We start from the raw sequence: 25,861 nt of genomic DNA, 5'->3' as shown, positions 1-25,861 counted from the left end.
ACCAGGACTACTGACAGTCACACAGCTGGAGGAGTGTCACACACACTGTAGCTAGAGGAGTGTCACACAGGGGCACCTCAGTCTGGCATCCTCAGCACCAGCTTGTGCACTGGCTCCGTCCCTCAGCAGCAGCAGGTTGCACGGAGCAGGGTTGCGATGGCAGCGCTACAACTAAACAAAGTCCGAGTGTGCCTATAAATACCCCGGCTCCCGCGTTCCCCGCACAGCTGGCAGCCGCCTGGGTGCTTAGAGGTAACACAGGGAAAACAATCAGGAGGAAGCTATCACCCTCCCTGCGGGCATCACCCCGGCTGCCCTTCTCCAGCGTGCACCTCGCTCTGCACAGGGCTCGTCCGAGAGGGTACAGTGTGCCAGTGCCCAGCAGCAGGACCACCACCAGCAGCAGCAGCAGGGGCTCCGCATATCATAGGGACCTGGGCGCACGCAGACCCTGCCTCCTCCTCCTGCAGCCGCTCCATTGGCTGCAATCTCTGCTCCAGCGAGTGAGGCTCCGTGCTGAGGGCTTCCATCTCATCATTCCCCCTTCTGGCAGCCCTGTCCTCCTCCTCCACCGCCCCGACATGCTGAAAGTCACTCTGCCTTCCTCGTCCTCGTCTTCCTCCTCGTCTTCCACCGCGTCCTCGTCCGCCTCCTCCTCCTCCTCCAGGTCCGGCAGCGCTGCACCCGATTACTGGATCGATGGCTCCAACAAGGACACCTTGGCCCATTACTACGAGCTGGAGTCCGAGCTGGGACGGTAAGGAGATGGGGCAGCAGCCCCCCCATATGCAGCAGCCACGCTCCCGGGCACAGCATGCCGGGCACACGGGGAAAGTTCTCCTCATCATGGTGCCGGTGAGGGGGCAGCACTGTATACAGCTGTATTATACACATGCAGGCAGCAGGCATTCTCATTCCCAGCACATCCTAGGACAGCGAGCTGTGCCCGGGGGCCGCACTGCACCTGCTATAATATGCAGCCTGTACATGTGTTATAATATGCAGCCAGTACATGTGTTATAATATGCAGCCAGTACATGTGCTATAATATGCAGCCTGTACATGTGCTATAATATGCAGCCTGTACATGTGATCGCTGTGCCCGGCTGCAGGCAGGGCAGGGATGTGTGTGTGCTGCTCCCTAGCATGCACTGTACATACATGCCATTATGCTGCTGCGAGCCTAGCACACAAGAAGCCGGTGATGGTCTCAGGCTTGTTGCCCCCTGTTGGAGATCAGATGATGGTATCTCCACCTTTTTAGGTCACTATATTTACACTTTGCCTCCTGCTGTGGAACAATGGTGGTAGCACATCTGCCAGTCATCTCTCCATCTGGGTTGATGTGCTCACACTACATAGGGTTTGTAGTTTATTGTATTATATTTGTTTTAATAACGCTGCCTCCATCCAGCAATAAGCACAGATGACCTTTGTGCTAAAGCAATAATGTCAGTGCTGAGACACAGAGATAATACAAATGATATGGATTTTTCAGTGTTAGAATGGACATCAGTGATTCACAATGTGTTCTTTGTATGTACTGATTGTGTGTGTAATTAATTACCTAGTTTGTGGTTACAAATATTATACATAATAACCAAATACTGTAAAGTCCTCAGCAATAATGCTGCTGGCTATCAGGTTATTGCATTGCCTGCCTAGGGTGACTTTGTAGAGTGAAAGGCTGGTGTCTGAATGGTATTAATGTACAGTAATGTCCTGATGCTGTAAATGAAATCAGGATACATTCGCTTTAGGAAATTGTTAGAACAGGGAAATAGAATTAAACTCATATTCAGCCTGGTTCTGTTGCACAATATCAAATAATCTTTCTGTGCTGTTCTTGTTTGATGCAATACTAGTGGAAATAATGTGTATCATCTTAGAGCCAAGCATTAGCTCTTACAGAGAAAGTATAATTACAGCGAAAGTTGTTCCTATATGGAGCAACACCTTGGTGCAGTGATTCCCAAACTGTTTGCCTTGCAGGAGTGCCTTGGGTTGGTGGTTCAAGAGTAATTACAATACATTTCAATTGGCTCATTATAATAGGCAAAACCAGTGCTTGTGGTATCCCATCATAACAAATGTGGACAAACAGAATTGAATCCTGTCCCTCAACATATAACTGACCCCAAGGATGACAGATAAACACAATTTACTTAATGTAATATTTTTGTTTCTAAATTTCTCATTAAGAAACCTTTAGCCTAGGGGTGCCATGCAAAAAAAATTCTGTTATACCCCTTTCACACAGAAAATGAAATACCCGGGTGAAGCAGTTCCACCCGGGAATTTCATTAAATACAGGATTCCTTTTTCTGTGTGAAAGGGCACACCCGTGTCGTAAATCCCGTGTCTCCGACCCTGGAAGTGACCAGGGTCGAGGACACGGGATTTATGACCCGTGTTGACCCTTTCACACAGAAGAAATACCCTTGTTATTCAGCAAATTACCGGGTACAAATTTTCAACCCGGTAATTTGTTCTTCTGTGTGAAGGGGGGTCAGGCTGCTCCCGGCAAAATGACACGACATGTGAAATGCCGTGTATTTGCCGGGATTCTCAGACTTTTCTGTCTGAAAGGGGTATTACTCTAGGGGGGATGCAGTTAATGCCGAAATGCCGACACTTTCTCCCTCCGTGGGTGTCCACGACACCCCTGGAGGGAGAATAAATTAGTGTGCCGAGCGTAGCGAGGCACCGGGCCCGCTGCGTGGCGAGCGCAGCAAGCCCGCAAGGGGGGGGGCGATCCACGTCCCCCCCTTGTCGGCATTTCGGCTGTCGGGATTCCGGCGTCGGGATTCTGAACGCCGGGATCCCGACCGCCGGGATTCAATACTGAATCCCTCTAGGGTGCAATGATTCGAAAAAGGTTGTGAACCACTGTCTTGGTGAATCCGATCGGAAATAATGGCCAGCACCAGATCGCCATCTCAGAGGATCGGCAAAAATTAGATGGTTTGTATGTCCAATAAAGCTCTGCAGGGATTTCTTAAGGCCCATACACACTGTAAGATTATCTTTCCAATCTGGCTGGTTGGAATGAAAATCTGAACATTTTTGGGAGCAAATGACAATTCCCAGGTCTCCAACCCTGCAACCCCATGTTGACCCTTTCACACAAGAAAATGACTGTTTTGAACAGTAGAAATGTTTAACCCGGTAATTTGCTTTTCTGTGTGAAAGGGGTATTACTATTTTTCTCAATGGAAGTTTGGTGAAAAAGAATAAAACAAATGTATTTAGAATCACCAAAGAAAGGACTTGGCAAAGGTAACCATTGGGTAAGCACAATCATCTCAAATCATCTGAAATGGTCAGTGATATCTCATATATATATATATATATATATATATATATATATATATATATGCGAGAGAAAGATGCCACTTGCAAAATTGCGGGATAATTGCATATGGATTGCTAATCACTATCATTTTGCACATCCATACGCAATTCCTGAACCATCAAATAGTTTTTGCTGTCTGTGCAATGGTATATCTGAGGCTTCTACTAATCTGCAACTAGGTCAGTGTGGAAGTGGTCATCGGTGACATCACAGACCCTCCTCAAAAATGCCTGGGCAAGCCTGCGTTTATTCAGACACACCAGAAAACAGCATGTTACCATCCCTAAACGCCAGCTCCTGTCAGTCAAACTGCGAGAGGCTTATCATCCATATACGTTTTCTGTCGCTTAATCCGCTCACACATGTGCAATGTAATCGTTACACATGTGCATTCGCCCGATTTGCGGATTATCTAATTAGCAGTCCAGTCTGAATATGGCCCATTGTGTGGTTGTGTAATATAAGAGGTGTTTTACACTTTTGTTACTTGCTGACTCAGTTTTGGTATTGAGATAATTTTAAACTGAGTTCACAGACTCCTCAGATATATTTGAGTATGGCTACACCCAGCGGAACTCAATCTGTTAGATATATCAGTCATTTTCACACATCAATTATTCACTTTATCTCACTTGTGTATCAGATTCTAAAACTGTGGTCTGTTCATTCGGAATATTTTCTCTATTTGCAATGCTAGACTGTGCGCTTCTTGATGAGCCCTTAGTTGCAGTGGGCTTAGAAAAAAAAAGAAATACGACTTTCTTTATTTATGTTTTATGCTTTGAAGTGATGCAAATCACATTTTCTAGGGAATTAATTACAGAAATTAACATGGAGTGCAAAATATAAGCAGAGTATTGCCCAAATAATTCTGTTTGTAGTGGTAAGAATTATTTTTATTGAATAATCAGGAGCAGTGAAGCATCAACACTTGTCTCTGGTCCCTGTATTGCTTATTCCATACATTATACATGTTACCTAACTATGGTGTATTCTCTACACTTTATTGCTGTTATTAATATATGGTACATTATTATGCATGCAGTAGCAGTATTTACTATATATGTTTATAAAGCGGTCCAGACCATGCATTCTCTAAAGGTCCATACACACTGGGCCATTATGCCCAGCACAATTAAATAATGCAAAGCCGTCCTCAAAGCCGCTTATCTGCTGGTAATACCAGTAGATGAGCGGCTTTCCCAATGATGATGCGGGAGCGCACATCACCGCTTGTCGCTGGGGCATACACACTGGGTGCCTTTCAGCTGAAAGCCGCTCAAACTTGCTGTTTTGAGCAGCTTTCAGCTCAAAGTCGCCCAGTGTGTATGGGCCTTTGTGGATAGCCAAGCCTCTGTAGCAGCTGGCCACACCCCTTAATATGGGCCTCTACCACTGTATTTCCACGGTACACTACGCATGGCAATTCAAACACTTCGCATGTTGGAACACTCATTCCAAATTTTCACTGAGTAGATCGATTAAACACTGAATTTTAGCTGAAATAGTTCAGTAATGAGGAGAGTGAAAATATAAAGTCCAATGGTTTAAAATAAATACAGGTTTCAGTTAATTATAAACATTCTACAGCTGTAAGGTATAGACATGTCAGGGTGGGTCCAATTGTGGGAAAGATGCTTGAGAACATCAGCGACATGTTCGGTAATATACATATAATAATGGCATTCAAAGACATAGTACAAAAGTAATAGTTCACACTGAAGGGGCTGCTGGTCTTGGTGGTGGAGAAACGTGTACAAGGAAGTACAGAAACACATGATCATAGAGAAGGAGGAAAACAAACATGTGTGAGATTCAGATGAAACAAGTTGTTGGTCTCAGACACTGACTCTGAGGCAGACACAACCTGTGTCCTATGATGGTGTGTAGAATATACTTTGACGGTTCTAGCTGTATTATAGAAATATACTTGATGTGTTTGGCTAGGAATATAGACAGACTTGCCTATGGCAGCCGTTTCTGATCTGATATCAGCTAGTGCCACAGCAATTACCAATAGGTGTAGAGAATTTCGGTCAATGAAATAGCTGTGACCACTGCGATTGATCATTATAATGTTGAATTATTCCACAACGAGTAATTGGTTGACAATAAACAGTAAAGGTGCCCATACACAGTACAATTATTGTATACAATATTGTATACAATATCACATCTCATCCGATCTGGGTTTTGCGATAACATCAGATGAGATGAGATTTAGTACAAAAAGTATGTGCTGCACATACTTTTTGTACTAGATCTCATCTCATCTGATGTCATCGCAAAACCGAGATCGGATGAGATGCGATATTGTATACAATATTGTATACAATAATTGTAACGTGTATGGGCACCATTAGAAATGTATTGGTATATTGTCTTTTTGTGTGGTGTATTGAGCACAATAACTCTACTCAATAACTCTCTGATATACAAAACTTCAGTACTAGTTCAATGGCTGATCAGCAGAAAGCAGACTTGGCACATGCAGTGCACCTGTATTATAATATCAATCGACACATTTTGCACCGTGTGACTATCACACAGCGTTGTACATGGCTGGATTACAGACCTGTGTGATAACACCAAATTGTCTAGGTGATCTTCTCAGTGACAACTATCAAGCAGTCACCATTGATGTCACCCAGGAATGCGCAGATTCTGATCTACGCTCATCTTATGGTCAGCCGTCACAGAAATAAATAAAAAATAAAAAAAACACAAAAGCTTTATCTGCAGGTTTCACACAATTCAGGGTCCAATCACATTGTCAACAGTTACCATGTTGACATTCACAATGTGATCACCACGCTAGAATGCCGGCATTGTTCACTAAGTCGACAGACACCATGCCGACATCCTCAGATATCAATATGTGCACAAAGTCAACATCTGAAATGTTGTCATGTGAACTATTGGCATTCTCAGAATGACAACAGCATTAGATGCTGCCAGGAGGGTTAGGCACTAGAGACAGGTTAGACTTTTGCTGCAAGGAAGGAGAATAGCAGAGGGGGATTGTAAGGAATAGGGATGAATATTCACCAGAAGGCTGCTCCACTGACAGGACCCAGAAAACAACGCCGGAGATATGGCTTCTGCCAGGAGTGGTAAGACACCATTGGAACACTAGGGATGACTTGTCATCAGTCTGTCTTGTTAACATGTCATTCATGTAGACATGATGAATGTCACACTCCTCATGTTGACAAAGCAGACCAGACTTTCACAATTCACCTCTGGTTGCTATCTCAAAAGGGATGTGTATAAAGACAAAGTTGGATTTGACCAATAGGCCTAATTCGTAGACCTGATCGTAGCGCAAATTTTTTCTTAAAATAGGCAAAACCATGTGCACTGCAGGTGGACTGATGTAACATGTGCAGAGTTATAGTTGGGTGGGGTGTGTTGAAACTGAAATCTCTATTGCAGTGCAAAAATAAAGCAGCCAGTATTTACCCTGCACAGAAACATAATAACTCACCCAAATCTAACTCTCTCTGCACATGTTACATCTGCGCACGTGGTTTTGTCCATTTTGAGAGCAAATTTATCCTGTGATCAGGTCTGAATTAGGCCCAATGTGTGTCGATAACAGCACAATCCAGACCTATAGAAATTGTAGGCCCGAGCCATTTATGAGTTGTCTTATTAAGGTAATATAAAATTAAAAGAGCTGAACTTCAAAATCAAGGTATCCATCTGTGCTGAACCAGCGGTAAAGTACATATTTACAAGCACCATCTCTTTCTAGGACAAGTTACCAAAACGGTATTATTACAATTTGAGGGCGGCTAAATCATAAGCAGCAGCTAGAAGAGCAATTTGTTGTTTCCACCGTTATAATATAAATCACACAGCGTTATTTTTATAGGATCACCAGATACTAGATCAGCTTTTTGAATTGGTTTTCCAGTCCAGAAATATATATGACTTTTGTACACATTCCTAGGAAACAAAATCAGATAATGGATTATCGGTGGACAGAGTAGAATATTTTAAAGGTTGTACAATTTTTACCTTTGATTTATCACCAGATCAAAACACAAAAACAGACAACTCTTCTCAGTTAGAAAAATGGCAGCCTGAATGCGAAGATAAGATGTGCAGGACACCTTCACCCCCCACCCCCCTTTCCAGAGTATCCATATAAATATTTATTCTATAAATTGAATCAATAAGATGGAAATCATTTGTGTTTTTATTATATCTTAAATGGTTGTGAAGCCGACAGTTCAAAAAGAAAGTGCTAAAGACTTTATGAAATTTTTAAGTAGACATTCATGCTTTATCATAAAAGATAACTGCAAGACACAGTTCATTTTGTATATTCCTATTTCATCTTCTAGGCATTATAATGATTTATAAAATAAGATTAATTACTTTTTATTTATCAGTGATTTCAAAATAAATGAGTTTTGTAATAAAGCGTACCAGATAAATTAATGGGGCATACACACGGTGCTATATGAACTAGCGATATGTACTCTATAGTCCAGTTTAAAACATAGTACATATCGCACCATGTGTATGCAGCTTGTGATGCCGATTTGCACCCCCACGGGGTTGGTATCGCAAATATACGTCATAGGCTAAGAAAACCACCTGGGCGTTTTCACAAACACACCCACCCACCTACAATGGCTTCTTGTCAATCAAACTGCAATTGCTATGCATACAAATATTTATTTGCAATATGTGTAAGTGCATGTAAACGATACGCATGTGCAGTTGTTCGTTATTCGACCACATTGCGAATTCTCTAATTAGAAATCCATGCTGAATTAGGCCCTAAGTAAGGTAATTGGAGACTTCCAATTGCCTAATTAGTCATAAGGGGGTTTCCATGGTGTCCTGACATTTTAACCTAAAAATAATGATTTTTAGTATGATCTCTCACCCTCAGGGCCTTATTCTGGTTCACTCGACCGGATGTGCATTCGGTCGTATCGGACCGAACGCACCGCACAACCACGCGGTGAGCGAAGACACGCCTACAAGGTCACCACATCCGTTCGGACGGACTACCACATAAGAGGGAGTGGAGTGGTTCTGCATGTACCGACATACCGACAGAACTCACAAAGTTCGCACGGTCTTTCAGCGTCCAAGCGGCCGGACAGCCGACCAAATGCCCTCTGTTGGAGATTTACACAGCATGAATCCGAACGGAACTCATGCTTCAAACCCATTAAACAATTATCCTAAAATATCACAATATATGTATGTGTTGCATGTCAAATAATAAAAATAGCAAGATCCTTCAAATAGTTGATAAACTAATTTTTAGACATTTATTTTAAAAGTACACATTACAGTTCACCTAAAAACGATGTCGAATGCAAAACGGTGAAACTCGGCGAAAATCACAGTGAAAGCAGTTCTCCATTTTAGCATTGAATACAGTTTTGGTGAATTAGAGTAAACACCCCATTGAAATTCACCAGCGAATTGCATCGACGATCAAATGGTGAATTGCCCGGCAATCACTCTGCTTTTGGCAAACAGTGATCATTGAATACAGCGAATATCATTTTCAGTGAAAAAATTCACAGTTTTGCTGCAAAACAGCCCTGTTCACCGAAAAAAGCGGTCAAGAGCATTGAATACTGCCCTATGTTTTAATTACATATATACCTTGTCTGATGATAGCACTGTGTATACCTTGCCTGATGATAGCAATGTATAACACTGTGTATAACTTGTCTGATGATTGTCCCGTATAGCAGTGTATACCTTGTCTAATGATAGCAATGTATAGCACCGTGTATAACTTGTCTGATGATTTTATAGATTTTTAACTAAATTAATCTATAGAATAATTTTTTTTAAGAGTGACACAATAATATTATTAATATTCACTTAATGAATATTAAAATCTGATTCCACTATTGCTCAAGTTTCATCGCTTGAAAGGCACATTTATAATGACATTTTGGGTGTGATGTATTAAAATACATTGCCGCCCTTCGCGCCCCCCCCCCCCGCCGCGATGCCGCCGCATATGTACTAATATATGCGGCTGGCATCGCGGTGCGGTGAAGGAGGCCCCCTGTGATACCTGGAATGTGGTGTGCGGGGGGGGGGGTCTCCGTCACCTCCCAGCCGGCTCCTGCATCCCTCACGCGGCGTCACGCTGGGGACAGCTAAGCAAGCTGTCCCCGGCGCCTCCTCCTCCCCTCTGCAGCCGGAAGGACGTCCGGCTGCGTCACTAGAGGGAGGAGAGGTTTACCTTCCAGGGTCCAGGAGGACCCTTCAGGAAGGTAAGCCAGAGGGGGGGTCGGCGAGGCGTGGGGTTTGCGTCGGCGGCAGCGGGCGGTGAAAAGAAGCCCATAGGCTTCTATAGGGTATCGCCACCCAAAGGTGGCGATACCCTTCACTGCGGTATCATTTTTGATACATAGGAAAATGCGGTAAAACCGGGGTTTTACCGCATTTTCCATTTGATACATCTCGCCCTTAAAATGAAGTTCACAGGGGTAAGATTCATAAATCATTGTAAAATGCGTACAGTATATGGATCAAGCAAGGAGTGTTGAATTAATAAAACTTTAATTGCTAGAAGTGTGTACTATAGTTGGCAATCTCATTCTGCAACATATTAATTTAGCATCAAATGTTGTTAAACGCAAACTTGTAAAGAAGCCAGAATGTGTATTGGCGGTAAATGGAAATATGAATTCTCCTCAGCTCCCCAGGGAACCTGGCTGGCAGCAGTATCAGAGCTCTTCAGTGCCTCTGCACATGCGTCACCTGGCTGTGCCAATTGCTAAATGCGCAGTGGCCCAATTCCTCTTTCAAGATTAAACACTGTTACATTATGTGTGTGTGTGTGTGTATATATATATATATATATATATATAGAAGAAGCTGCGCTATATCCTATTTAAATGTTTTAATAGAACAAGAATCATAAAACATGTGCACAAACAGTAAGGTGGTCGTACCAAGCATAAAAAGGCTCTGTAGGCTGATTACCACAAGAATCATAAATTACCAGGCACAGTCTCCAACAATTGTCCGGGACAATACCAGGATGGAAACTTTAAACCCTGCTGCCTGTACCCCAAGGCACTGCGACATGCCGGAAGCCAAATCAGGGACAGATGGGCAGAATAGAGCAACGTCACTGAGCCCCGCGGGGTACCATCAGCAGGAGTTTGTTTCCTGGCAATGCCCCAGACAGTGGTTGGAGACTGTGGGCGAGATGTAATAGGATGTGAATTGTTAGAGAAAGTCAAAAATCACTTGCGGTTTTCAGTAATGGGAGTGTGCGGTTTTTTTTATTACATAAAAAATAGCGTGGGTGGAGGAATGATGGGGTCCCCCTGTATTTAAGAAACCAGCACCGGGCTCTTGGACCAGTCCTGGTACCAAAAATACGAGGGGGGGTAAAAAGAGTAGGGGACACCGTATTTTGGAACCAGCACCACCGGGCTCCAACAGCCAGTGGTGTCATGCTGCAGCTAGGGACACTTTTTATACAAGGTCCCCCGGCCGAAACAAGATCACCCCGGCTGGTACCCGGGTAAGTGGTGATCCCCCCACAGGCTTAACCCTTCCATGGCTGAAACCTGGGGCTATCCCCGCCTGGCTGATTATTTTGTGTTTAACATCAGAACTAAATTGTATCATTGGGTTGTGCTTTGGAACAACAAGTCCCATCAAGCCTCCTCTGCATGCAGGGATTTGGAGAACCACAAGTTAATTAATGACTACAAGTCCTAGCGGGGCATTAAAAGGCCCACTGGGGCTTGTAGTCCCACAGCATGACCATGATCAATAAATACACACTGACACCCAGAAAAGTAGAACTTTTTTAACATACATGCGCACACCCATTCACACACAAAAATATACATACATGCATACTCACCTTTCCACACGCTCCCCCTGCAGGTCTGTCCCGTTTGTGGGTGGCTAGAAAGCTGCAGATGTGCAGTGACATCTTATGGGGGCCACTGTGAATTCATACACAAAAAAACTGAGTGAGTCATAAGTATATTTTCCCAAATCTGCCTCATACAAAATTGCAGCTGTGCATACAACTGTGCGCACCTCTGAATTAGGCCCCAGTTAGCTATGAGATTTGGAATCTCATTAATGCTACAGATGAGCATGTGAAATTGCATGACAATATTATTAAATTATACCTCAAGATAAAACAGCAGGTTTCTGGTTATCCCAGCTGGTGTATAAGATGATATAAAGCAAAAAAGTCCTTTGTAGAAAAAGAAAGAATTAACATTCCCAGAACAGGGCTGTGAATCCCAGGAAAAGACAAATGACCAAGCTGTTCTGAAATGACTTGTAGGATGTATTTGTATATAACACTAATGTACCTTGAACCAGTATATTTGGCATCCATGATTATGTTTTTGCATTTGCTTTCCTGCTTCACGATGAAGTGAGCTTCATTTCATAGATGATGGGTTTGGTAATATATCACATACTGATATAACCAATGAAAATGGCTGTTTTAGCACAGTGGCCCTTATTCTGATTGGTGCGGCCGGATCCGAATATGCGGTCAGGACCGTGCGTGCTAAACCCCGCCTTCCATACGGATCGCCAACTCCGTCCGTATGCGGTAAGAAGCTGGCCGAACGGACCGCATGTGTATTTTTCATAGAATACGCCTCCTCCATCTCAGGGAACCTCCCCCATCATTCGATGGTCGCAGACCATCGAATGCCGGACCGAGTGCTCCACCAGCTCCCGCAACCTCAGACCACACGGACATTTTTCCGTGCAAAAGCAGGGATCTGGGCGGGCAGCTGACATCCGGCGATGTCATATGTCCGCCCCCTACACGTGCGTCACGGCCGCATTACCATACATACGCCCAGCGTTTACATGGGAACGCCCATGAAACACGGGGCGTATGCATATGGTACTGAGCCCAAATAGCCCTTCACGCCCCTCTCCACCCCCTGTTCGGAGTGTTCACATTTCATGCGGGATTTGGCCGTACGCCCCGCTCGCACATGCGCAGAGACGCCTCTGCACATGCGCAGACACAAAACATCGGCGGCACGAACGCACGCGGATATTACAGCACCAACCAGAATAAGGGCCAGTGTACCTAAAGGGTATTCGCTCAGTATGTTAGACTGGCATTGGCAGGTCTCCTCACATCTGAGCACATGTCACCGCACACCCTAAACCAATGCAGTTACCTCATAGTTTAGACAATTTTGTTAAATCTGTGCCTAAATTAATTGTATGTTCCGTAGATTTACTAAATTGTGGTTTGTCAAAACTGCCTATGGAGGTTGGGCTGGACTGCCTGGTACTGCTGCTAAATCATTCACGCCTGTTCGTTTTTTGGGTTAACTAGCTGTTCTAAAGTGGTTTTAAGAAGCACCACTTAATAAATCAGGTGATTCTATTTATTGTATGGCCTAAAACATTGATGGAGCATTGTTACTGTAAAGTGTGGTTTTGGCCTTCGTTAATTGTAACGTTGCAAAAACCAATCCTGCCACTTAGTGAATCAAGTCCCATGTATCAGGTGAATTCAGGTGCCAGCCTATATCCAGGTACTGTAGTCAGACTTTTTTTTTTATTATTCTACTACAGTACATGTAATGCTGCCTTTCATCAGTGGTGTTGGTAATGCCAGGTTCCTTCATTGTGTTGCATTTTTAATGGCTCATTTATTTATGTAAAATAAATGAAACAGAGATAGGAAATGTAAAAGGAAACGTTTAAACAAAAAACTCACCAATCTAAAAAAATATCTGTGTCTGGTATTATTATAATCAGTGGTGTAACATATACGCGCAGACCCCACGATGGCGGGTGGCGCCAAGTAAGTGTAGGCGCTGGGGTCTGTGGGGGCTATCAGTGTGCTGACCTGCCTTATCCTCCACTTGCCTCCGCGTCTGTGGCCAGGAGCCGCAGATTTACCTGTCTGCTATCCCGGCGCTCCTCCTGGCTCCTGCTAATGAAAAATCTCCCTCACAAAATGTCCGCCACCATACAGCAGACCGTTTTTGAGGAGCTAGAGGAGACGGCGGCCTCTTCTAGCATCCTCAAAAACGGTCTGCTGTAAGGGGCAGCAATTTTGTGAGGGTAATTTTGCATTAGCAGTAGCCTGTAGGAGCGCCGGGACCACAGACAGGTAGATCTGCAAGTCCCGCTTACAGACCCTGCAGCGGCCAGCGGAGGAGTAAGGCAGAGTCGCGGAGGGGTGGGGGGGTTTTGGTGTGCTGCTAAAATAATTTTCAGCTGGGGGCACATATTTTCTAGTTACACCACTGATTATAATGCTGCATTCTTCATTCCGGAATGTTTTACTCTCCCAACAGTATTCAATTGAACTATTGGAATGATAATAGTTAATCCTGCTATGTGTTCGAGTGTAACAGACTACAAAACACAATAAACTATTAAATTGTTACACAGTAATCTACACATAATTGCAGTGACTGGAATCTATCTGAGAGAAACATAATAATGGTTAATTGATCTGTATGACAATGTCTGTAAACAGAATTATAGTGTGTAAATACACAAATCTTGGACTAACAGTAACAGCACACAGATTATACTGACATTCACCAACTGTGTATTAACATAAGTCTAAATGATAGTATCTAATGTATGATTCTATCATGGCTTTGTTTTGGATACGTTGTTTGAACATGAGCTTTGATCCTGTGTGTATGGGAGGTGTATTTAGTTAAGGGTTTGTATTGTACATGAATGTTTGTTTCTTAATTGATAACAATCTGGATTCTTTACAGGTATTTGTTTGCACCATAGCATTGCTTTGATTTCAGTTACTGATATAAGAAGTCATCAGAACTGTGTATTGGCATGGTTACACTGCCTGACTATTATGCTTGTAGAATGTATACTCTTGCATGTTGGGGATTCACATTTACATGTGTATTTCTCTGTGCTTTGTCCATGTTTTCAGTTATATCAATACACTGTTATAAATTGTGTTCTGTATATATTGGTTAAACTGCAAAGTTTACCTGTGACCTAAACTGATAGGAGGCATTCAAAATGAAAACGATTATCATTCATTGTATCAATCTACTAGGAATTGGTGATATATCTCAGTGATGTCACAAGTTACTAATGAAATGGTAGGTCTATTACGTGTCGGTTAAGAAGATGGCTGCTCATTGGTGTGAAGATGACAATTTAACCTTAAACCAGTGGTTTCCAAATGTTTTTGTCAGGGTGTTTTTCACGGCACCCCTATGCCAAAATTGTCTTATTGAGGGATTCAGAAAAATTATATATGTTGTGTTTATAGGTCACCCTTAGGTTCAGTTATATGGTCATGGGAAGGATTCACTTCTATTTGTCCACAAATTTTATGACTGGAAACCGCAAACACTGGTTCTGCCTATTACATTGTTCATAAATACTCTGAGTTGGTCTTGGACCACCAATCCAAAGCACCCCTTCATGTACCCTGAGACACCCCTGAAAGTGCCCTTAGGCATCCCATGGTTCAGTGGCACCCAGTTTGGGAACCACTGCCTTAATCTGTGATAAAAAATAACTTTATAAAATTGTAGCAAAACCTAAGGCACCACAATATCCTGAATGTAAAAAACGGTACTTGTGTATTATCACGGCGCCCCCGATATTTATTCGCGTGATTTTTCATCGCAACGCATCGCATGCCATACACCCGATGCACTGCGATGCGATTTTAGCCCCCTATGCAATGTTAAATTGTATAAGCACCCTAATGGGTGCTTACAATGTTAAATACACCCCCAAGCCACCCCCAGTATAAACGTGAACCCGAAGCGTGGCAAGCGCAGCGAGCCCGCGAGGGGCGGTGGTACGCGTCCTCCGACCTTTATACCCCCACTATCCACGTCGGCGTGTAGTTGATTTTATAAAGTGTGGCGAGCCACCGAGCCTGAAGCGTGGCGAGCGGCCGCGTATACCTATGAAGTTATGCACGTCCCCTCGCGGGGCTCGCTGCGCTCGCCACGCTTCTAGCTCGGTGGCTCGCTGCACTCACCACACTTTATAAAAACTACTCCACGCCGACGTGGAGAGTAGGGGTATGAAAAGGTCAGAGGATGTGTACCGCCGCCCCTCGCGAGCTTGCTGCGCTCGCCACGCTTCGGGTTCACGTTCATAGTGGGGGTGGGGTTGGGGTGCATTTAACATTGTAAGCACCCATTAGGGTGCTTATACAAGTTATAATCGCATCCCATCGCATTGTATGGCATTGTATGCCATATACAATGCCATACAATTTTAAAATTGTATGACATTGGGAAACATCGCGCGATATCACATCGCATACCATCGCATGCCTTATGGTCTGCGATGCGATGGGCACCGTAATACTACACAAGTACCTAAAAAACTATTGTATGCAAGGGCCTAACCACAGGAGATCTAGACATAATGAGACCAATATTTGATGATCAATATTTGGGAATCACCAATGGTTCTGTTACCATAGTGATGTAATTTTCATTTGATGGCAGCATTCCAATGTTCTGAGCAATTGAATGGAGTAGATTGGATGAAGAAGTCATAATGCTGACCCCTCTCCTATACTGAGAGGCTTACAGCACTTAACCAGTTCATTAGAGGCTGTCCCATAGGGCAACATGACTTGCTCCGAGTGTCTCTCACTCTCACAGTCTCTAAGAAATCTATACTCAGCGGCAGCCCTTGCCTCCCGGCTTGCTTTTAGCAATACCCCTATATTATAACTGCAGGCATATTCTGCACATTCACAACATTGATGGTTCAAATCATCAAATGGTTTTCCAACAATGGATACATACTGTCAATTATACCATGACTGAAGCACAGCAACAATTCAATACTGCCTTTTTGTTGCCCATCTCTACTGTAAAAGGAGACACAGCATTGACAGGACCATGAAGAGCAGGCTACAGCAGTATTGCATTGTCCGCAGCCAAATATCCCTATGTGGCTCAACAATGCGCTGCATGAAATAGTCCCACACTACTTCTCCCATTGAAACAATGAACCGCTACAGTCTTTAATTATTCATGTTTAATGTGATTACAAGTAGAAAACCAATAGAACTCTTTTATCACAAATAAAAGCAAGTATAAGAAGTATAAGAAACTAGTGTCTCCTGCTGAAAGTGTTATCCTGCATTGCATTCATCTGTCGTTAAGAAATATCTTGTAGAAAAACGACTTTTCACATCATGGAATAAAAGGCATAAGGCCGTGACTGGGATTGTGCGTCGCACTAATACAATGATGGCCAGTAATATTCTTAAGAGTTACTGCATGTATTTCAAACCCTTGTACAGGAAGCCCCATAAAATTAGTATTAATATTATATATGCGGAATAATAGCAGTACATTGACCAGAAGTACAGTCTGCAGAAATCATCTTCTCCATGTTCTGCATATGCAGTAGCTTAGAGGGGGTGGTACCAGGATTCCGGCACTTGGGATGCTGGTGGTTAGAAGACATCCCGATGGTGAGGATACTGACACTTCTTTCAGGTAAGAGTTCTAACCCTCCCCCCAGCAACCTTAGCCTTCCCTGCCTAAACCTATACCACCCCCCACCCCCTTGGTGCCTAACCGTCCCTCTTAGTGCCTAATCCTAGCTATACCCCTTAGTGCCTAACCCAACCCCTCCTCTCCACCTCCTACCCCCCCCCCCCCCCCCAGTTGACTTAACCCTCCCTCTAGTTCCTAAACCTAACCCTCCAGAATGCAGCTGGTCTTTTGAACAGTGTTGACCAGTGTTAGGATTCCAGCATCGGTATTCTGACTGTTAGCATCCCTACTGCCGCTACTATATAGATTGTAAGCTTGTGTAGGTTTGTTGCCACATACTTTGTTGTATCTGTTTCCAAATATTGTAAAGCGCAATGGAATATGCTGCGCTATATACGAAACTGTAAATAAATATTATATAGTATACTGCATACACACTATGCTGGTAGCATACAGCAAACACAAGCAGCAAAGACTGGTTATACTACATTACTTCCTGAATGTTGTAGCCACCATTATAAGAGGCAGAGAGCAGCTCACTTTGTACATTCTGGTGGAGAAATATAATATCATCTGCATGATTATAAAGCATTCTGCTCATTAACTTCTCCATCGGTTCAGCAGTGACAGGGAAATGATACTGTTAGCTGGGGCAGTGCTTCAGTTGTACAGAAAACAAATAAAGCGTCACTCTTGTTTGATGTGTTGTCTGAATCCAGCCCATGGAATGAGTGTGGTCACTAGTGCATATGCTATTCTTCCTCCAGCTGTCTCCATCCTCCATAGCAAAGCCATATGCACCACTGCTCACTTTGGGCCAGATGCACTAAGCCTCAAAAGTGATAAAATGGAGAGTGATAAACAACCAGCCAATCAGCTCCTACCTGACATTTTTCCAACACAGCGTGTGACATGGCAGGTAGGAGCTTATTGGCTGGCTCTCTATTTTATCACTTTTGAAGCTTAGTGCATCTGGCCCTTTGGGCCTTATCCAGCTTGAGTTCTTTATCTTATACGGCCTACACACATGCCGATATTAAGGCATTTTCTAAGCGATTTTGCTTAGTTTGGCAAAGTCGCTTAGAAAATGCCCTCACATCGGTGTGTGTGGGGGGGCTATAGCTACAGCAATGCGCGTCCCCGCACGTCTTTATCGCTGGCCGAGATTGATGAACAGTGTCCATCAATCTCGGCATTGGCAGGGTTCTCCCACCGGAGAACACTGGCGCTGTCTGCTTGCTTAGCACACCGAGCTGACAGCTCGCTCTGTGTGTGGGCTGTCAGCTCTGTGTGCTATGCGATAGCAGCGCAGCACAGCCCGACCTAGCATAGCTAGGTCGCCCTACACACATCGGCATGTGTGTAGGGCCCATAAGCCTGAATGCTTCTTAACTTAAATCTCCATGCTTAATTGCTATGCTTAATCGCTAGTGCACATCTCTGGCACTTTCTGAGTGATCTAGCTGAGGGAAGCTCAAAGGGAATCTCTCATGCTGAATCTCCCATTCTAAATCTCTGGCACAAATCAGTACGTTTGTAGGCCCGATAGACTGTGGGGTGTTAGTATTAGGCTAGGAGGAGGGAGGTTTAGACACTTAGAAAGGGGGTAGGGGAAGGCACTAGTGGGACACTAGTTTTAGGGTCAGGCTGCGGGGGTAGAGGGTTAGATTTAGGCTGCTGGGAGGGTTGGGGGGGGAAAGGGGGGAACGGTTCAGAATACTTACCTGACCTCTGTCGGGGTTCCCTCCTTCAGAATGCCGGCGTCTGTATTCTGGCCGCTGGCATCTGGAACCGCCGGTCATCCATCTGTATCCCAAATGCATCATTAAATGAATGTGAATAGACTAGCTTCTAGACCTCAGTGGCTTGTTTTGTATGATATCAACTGAATGGTGCTTGCTATAGTATAAGTACTGTACCCGTAAATGAACATGAATCGAATAGTTTCTATTCCACAGCGGTCTGTTTCCATGATGCTAATTGAATCTTGTTTCTGTAAAAGCACCATTAAATGAATACAAGTAGAATAGCTTCTAATCTCCAATGATTTCACTAGAAGCCCCTGCCAAACAGAACCCACCATGACAGACTTAGGATTCACCAAAACAGCTGATTAGTAAATGCTACCAATTACACATAGAAACCTCTGTCAATTCACGGTGGTTTCTAAATTACACTCAAACGGCTGTTTAGTACATTTAATCCTATCTATTTATATAGAGTGGGAGAGTTGAAAGTGATGTGTATAATGAAACAGACAATACAGGTCGTTTTATACTCACTGCATTGATAACAGATACACTGGCTGGCGAGATGAGTTGCTTGGTGTAATAACATCTTTGCCATTTCGAAAAGACTGAAAGAGGTCACATTCCAGGAATCACTCATGTCCAGGATGATATGTTCTATCTGCTAATACTATTCTTAGCTCTTTGTTAAATATATTTATAGTACATCAGTCATCGTTTTCATGTCAATAAAATTATTACCAGGAACATTTTCATTACAAAGTTAAATACATCACACAGCAAAGATATGTAGTATTTTTCATTTCCTTTGTAAATAAAGTACCCACTCCATTAAAATTCATTGGGGTTGTTTATACCCCCTTCACATCCCAAATTCCGAGTTGCAACTGGGATCTGGACACGGGTCAGTCTCAGGAGTGACCTGGCACTTGCGAGGCGAAGCTCCCCTCAGCGATTTGTCAATAAGCCGGGGGAGGGGGGGGGGGGGGCAGAGCATCACTGCGTCACCAGGGGGCAGCGCTTGGAGCTGTCGCTGCATCCTCCTTATAGTGTGAACAGGACCCGGATCACTCGACCAGGGTTACCCATTCACAGTGCACAGTAAACCAGGTTCCGACCTGGGATAAACCATTCTTTTAACCCGAATGGTCAGATTGCTGGTTGCTGGACCAGGGATTTTTCCACTGCACAGTGACCCGGGTCGACCCAGCAACAACTCGAGATTGACCCGAGCCACAGCCATCCTCAGAAGAGTTAAAGGAAAACGCAAGGTACTGCTATATTTTTACTACAGTGTTTTAATTATGGATTTCTCAATTTATCTAACCTACATGATCATACAGCTAATGCAATGGCTTAGTTATTCACAGTACATCTAGGATTTGAAATGTAAAAAGAAAGTGCTGTGAAGCTGCATTTCAGAAAGAGATCATCAATAATAAATTCAAATATTCAGTGTATGCCTCGTGTGCACACTCCTACCATGGACTAGAACACTGACTGGCGCAAATGTGTTTAAACAATATTCCACATCACAAGTAATGCGTTATATGAATAAATTATATAAAGAGAGAGATGTTATGCACCAGTTTAAGTTCATACCAGGAGACCACAGGCACGCTAGCAGTCCTCCCCTCGCATTCACTACCAACACCCCAATTCAGCAGCACTCACATGCACACTAGCCCAAAACCACATTCACTATCAACACCACAGCAGTGCCCAGACATAAATCCCCCCCAACACTGCAGCTGCACCAAGATACACACTCTCCTTTCTCTGCATTCACTGCCTACACTAGAGCAACACCCAGATACTCACTCCTCCCCCAGTTAACGACCAACACCAGGGCCGAATTAGGGGGGGGGGGGGTCAGAACCCCTGGGCCCCCCTCTATCTAGGGCCCCCCTGTGGTCGGCATGTATTTTAAAAAAATACATATATTTTAGGCTAAAGGTTTTGTGCATGGGAGTGGGGTAGTGCTGCAGCTTCACCTATCTTCCAATGTGACAATGATTAATGGTGCTGAGCATCGGGAGCTGAGGTACACTGACTGCACAAGTATGCAGTGCATTACTGGGAGTTGACTAAGTCCCATGAGACTGCACAAGAGGTCAGAGGCTGAGAGGCTTGTGCTGAGCTCTAATTGGTGGAGCTCATCACATGCTTCTCCAGCCCATGGAGGACAGCAGCAGTGGTGGCCTTGTCATGGGAGGGTTTTTAATCAGAGGCAGCACTGAGCCTGTGAGGTCTCCTACAGAGTAAGGTAGAGATTGACAGTAATGACAAGTGGGAGTGGGGCCCCCCTGTCTAAAGTGACCCAGGCCATCACCCCAGCACATAAAAAACTGTTGCTGATCATGATATGTTTTTGGTATATTCTGCTAACACAGCAAAAGCAAATTCTTTAAGTCCTGTATGTGTGAGGGGGAGGGCCATTCAATCCAACCTCTACCCCACCCCTTACTTTCATGGTGTTTCCTTGCTGGAACCAGACTCCAGGGTGGTCTCCTGGAGGAAGTGAGTACTGCAGCTTATGCCATTGGGCTCTCTGTTCATTAGGGTGTCATATATATATACAGTATATATATATATATATATACTAGTTGCTGCGCCATCTCTGCAGCGCTCAGCCTGTACTGCCTCTGCGGTGCCAAGTATCTTTGCCTGGTTATAAGCTCCTGTCAAGGTATACCCATCTCTAGTTTAGGGAAAAAATTTGCACAGACTGTCGCTATATCATCTTGAAATACTGACACTAATAGTTGCCTGGACGTCACATTATCAATGGCTATACCACACACAACCTGGCAGCCATAGATGGTGAGGATGATAATGAGTACAAATGTTGTACCACACATACAGCCATACATAGTAATTATCATCATCATCAATGGCTACCAGGCGGTGTACTGTACTAACAGTATATATTATCAGTGTCTGGGGGTACATTGTGTATTACAATAATATGATTTCCTTCCTTTTAAATCCAGGGGTAATGTTGGCGTATCTAAATATATTTTGGGGTAAAAGGTAAAAATGTTCCCTGACCCCTGCTCTACATGATACCCTCAGCCTCTCCTGGTCATCCTCTGCCTCTCATTATCACCAGTTACTGGGCCAGATGCACTAAGCTTCAAAAGTGATAAAATGGAGAGTGATAAACAACTGGGTGCCAGACAGGGTCCCGACAGTCGGGATCCTGACAGGCATTTACCCGACGTCGGGATCCCGACTGTCAAAACACCGCCAGCCAGGTTCCCGATGGCCACCCACTATTTTCCCTCGTGGGGGTCCACGACCCACATAGAGGGAGAATAGAATAGGTGGTTCGCGGAGCGAGCCACCGTGCCCGCAGGGTGGTGAGCGTAGCGAGCCCGCAAGGGGCTTAGTTGCGCTCACCATGCTGTCTAGGTCCGGGCAGTCGGGATCCCGACATCTGGCTAATGACTGTCGGGATCCCGACTGTCGGACCCCTGTACCACACCCAAACAACCAGCCAATCAACTCCTACCTTTCATGTCACAGACTTTGTTTGAAAAACGTCAGGCAGGAGCTGATTGGTTGGTTGTTTATCACTCTCCATTTTATCACTTTTGAAGCTAAGTGCATCTGGCCCACTGTGGAGGCCTAGAAGGGAGGGGACCAACATATATTTTTGCACCTGGGCTCACCACTTGCAAGTTGCACTACGGTTATTTGACTCTGGCACTGTATATGTCTGAGGTATTGGCAGGACTAGTGGAGGCCCAATAAAGTGACATGGAATTTAATAAGGAGTATATCTACCCACTCAATATAAATAATTAACTTACTGTGTTTCAGAGGACAGGCTAAACAGTACTTAAAAGTGATAGGTGCATGCCAAATTGTGGGGAAGGGGGCACATACAAATTCCGGTCTTAATAGTTGCCTGTATATTACCGTATTCAATATAAAACACTTCTACTTGCTTATAAAGCTATTAGCCATACTGCACCAGCATATATCTCTGCACTTATCACAAAATATCTCCCATCTCGACCACTACGCTCTACACAAGATCTGCGTCTCTCTTCTGCACGGATCACTAGCTCCCATTCATTATTACAGGACTTTTATCGGGCTGCTCCCATCCTATGGAATGCCCTTCCACGCACATTAAGACTCTCCACCAGTCTCCAAACTTTCAAGCGTTCCCTGAAACTCACCTCTTCAGGCAAGCCTATCATATTTAAGTTCTACATGCATAACCCTCCGAGGCACTTATGTATTATATAGCTTCCCTTCTGGACTTGTAACTGCTATGCTATTATTGGTGCCTGTCCTTATGTTTCCCCCCTACATCCCTATAGATTGTAAGCTTGCAGCAGGGCTCTCCTACCTCCAAGTCTGTCTGTTGTTACCCAGTTTGTCTTATCACTGTCTACTATTGTAAAGCGCAACGGAATCTGCTGCGCTATATAAGAAACTGTAAATAAATAAATAAATAATAAATAGTTGAGGCTACCCTTCTTACTATCCTTCACTGGCGCGGCCACTTTTGTTTTTTTTTATACGAGGGCGATGGAAGCCTATAAAGTGACAATATTTTTAAAGCTTTCCCACATGATTTATTTTAACAGTTATAAGGAGATATATAAGTATACCAAGTCACTATTTTTTATCAAAACAACCATAAAAGGGAAAACATTACATTTACTTCTCTTCACATTGAACTGTTAAGAATCATTTAACCTCCTACAGTGATCAGAGTACAGATTTGGAAAGCTAAAGGTGCATATTGATACAGACTGCTGCTATTTTGTAGAATCATTTTCACAGGCTGTAATGAAATCCACAAGTATCCAAATTATGACACCTCCAGAATCACACCTTTCACAGCTCTGTAGGCAAATAATAAATGAACAAAACTGCAAATTGCTAAATTATGTTAATTACAAGGAGAAAAATAGAAGAATTCTGTTAATGTGATAAAAAGAGAATTTATGCATTGCCTCTACATTATGATTCTGGGTCACATAATTACCAGCAGACTGGATATGCATCAAAGAAATAGAATGTACAAGCTCCACACCTTTCACATTTACCTGATGGAGAACACAGGGGGTGGGCAGTTTTCCTTTCCGTGTGTAGCCTCTCCTTTCCTTCCGTAAATGAGTGTTTCTAGGTGGTAACAGATCAGTGTGAAGTCTGACTTGTGTGCTTGTTTGAGGCATGCAGATTGAGATAGGACATCCTTTGTACCCAGTGCCGGGTGGGCATATGTACCAATGCTAATGATGATCCCTACATGAAGATGGATGGTTAGATGCATAAGGTAGTTGATCTGGCTGTCGCAGACATCCGCACTTGTGTCAGAATAAGGCCCTGGGTGGGTTCTAAAAGCCTATTTGCGTCTTATAACTCTGTATACATGAAGAAAATCACACAAAACATCACACACACACATAGATGTGTGTGAAATGGTCTCATATGTGTTAAGAGTTTATGCAGCGTAACTGCTCAGTACTGTGTAATTGAGCATCCAAACATCTAGCCTAATTAAAGTTCTCAACTAATCATACAAAGTGACAGCTATGGGACTGAGCGGGTACAAGGCACACAGCAAGCAATTAGGAGCACACTGTTACTTTCTTTGGTATAAAAGTAAAACATTTAGGTTCTAAGTTAGAAATAGGTTTGCTGGTTTGTTAAATTAATTGTAAGTAGTTTGATATAATCTTTCTTTAGGCAGTGTCTTGTGTTTCCATTAACTATCCTATCAGTAGTAGTCCATACATAGGATCTCCACCATGACCTTACAGGGACTGCTGTGTAGACTATGGAATCTGACAGCAAGTATACCTGAGAATGTTGAGGTGCCCACACACTAGAACGATTTTTTTAGCAGATTGGCAGATTTCCGATATATCGGCCGATGTTTACCGATAATCGTCCAGAAATCAGACGATATCGGTCCCGTGGATCTATTTCTAAATCTTTTGATCTTACATGCTGCATGAAAGATCAGAAGATTTAACAAAAGATCTATAGGAACGCACATGGGCTCTTAAGAGAAATCTTTGGTAAAGGTGCTCTTGCCTGATATCTTTCAAGGCAAATTTCAAGGCTAATTTATGCGCACATCTTAAGATCGCAGATCTTTGTAGTGTGTGGGTACCTTTACGCACTGAGCCGAGGAATGATTGAGCGATACCTATCTGTCAGAAGTGGAAACAATGAGCCTTTGTACGCTAATGCCTTCATATTACACATTTTGAGGCTATAGAACAGCTAAACATTGCTGTATCAATCAACATTGATGAAGCTATCACTCCTCAGTCAACTATCACATATTTTAACGCCGCCCACCGCTCGTCCAGCTGCCCCCTCGCTCGCCGTGTTCCCCGCACGGCTGTAAATGCATTTGCAGCTTTGAGTGCGGGGACGAAATCATTTGATGGTGCAGCACATATTTTTGTACTAGATCTCATCTCATCGCAAAACCGAGATGCGATGAGATGCGATATTGTATACAATTTTGTATACAATAATTGTACAGTGTATGGGCACCTTTAATAATATTTTCACTTACCGGAAACATCATTCGATGGTTCCGGAATTTCTTATGGATGTACGACAGGATAATGGAAAGCAATATTTCTGCAATTGACTCGCAGATTTGCACTGGGTTGATTTCCTTTTTGTGTGGTCGGCAACTAACTACTTTGCCGATAAACGATCAGGTCTGAATCAGGCCCACCATTACTAGAGCTTCCGCCACATCATGCAGTTTAAGGAACAGAGAAGAGCTGCGGCACATTTGTAGCATTTTGTCCATCAAGTTTGCTGGATCTATGTCCTCAATCAGTATGCTGGACCAGAGAGTAGCCATCAGGAAGAAGAGACAGGAGCATTACCATGAGGTGGGAGTGCAGCACTGGTTCTATTACAGTATGTTTGTGTATTTTTTTGTTATGATATAGCCTATACTATATACCATCTTTGCTGCTAAATATTAAGTCTTTGAGTGCCAAGTTAATTTGTCAAAATAGGTGTGAAAATTGCCAAGCAAACATTTGTATTCATCATAAGGACTTGTAATGTTTACCTTGTATAGGAAATGTAATCTTTTTTTTTTTTTTACACATACAGTACATGCAACAACAACAAAAAAAAAAAATTAAAACCCTGTATTGTGTACAATACAAAGAAAATATGTTGTGACTGTAACCACATGTCACAAAATCATTAAACAAATATGGCCATGCTGACCAGGAACACTGTGTTTTATGATTTATTCAAAA

At 43.5% G+C, this 25,861-nt stretch overlaps 1 protein-coding gene across 1 annotated transcript in view; it reads left to right on the top strand.

Annotated features, from left to right (window-relative positions):
* The first annotated feature begins 89 nt into the window (after window positions 1-89).
* The window catches only part of CAMK4 (calcium/calmodulin dependent protein kinase IV), a 159,277-nt gene continuing 133,505 nt past the window's right edge, over window positions 90-25,861 (top strand). The window contains exon 1 of the mRNA XM_083151674.1: window positions 90-757. Within this exon, the coding sequence (XP_083007800.1) occupies window positions 582-757 (176 nt within the window). The 5' untranslated portion in view covers window positions 90-581. The remainder of the gene's footprint in view (window positions 758-25,861) is intronic.

The sequence above is a fragment of the Crinia signifera genome, chromosome 1 (assembly GCF_055691185.1).
Source record: "Crinia signifera chromosome 1, ASM5569118v1, whole genome shotgun sequence".
NCBI classification, from domain to species: domain Eukaryota; kingdom Metazoa; phylum Chordata; class Amphibia; order Anura; family Myobatrachidae; genus Crinia; species Crinia signifera.
The sequence above is the reverse complement of the archived record's forward strand: the minus strand, read 5'-3'. Positions and strand labels throughout refer to the sequence as shown.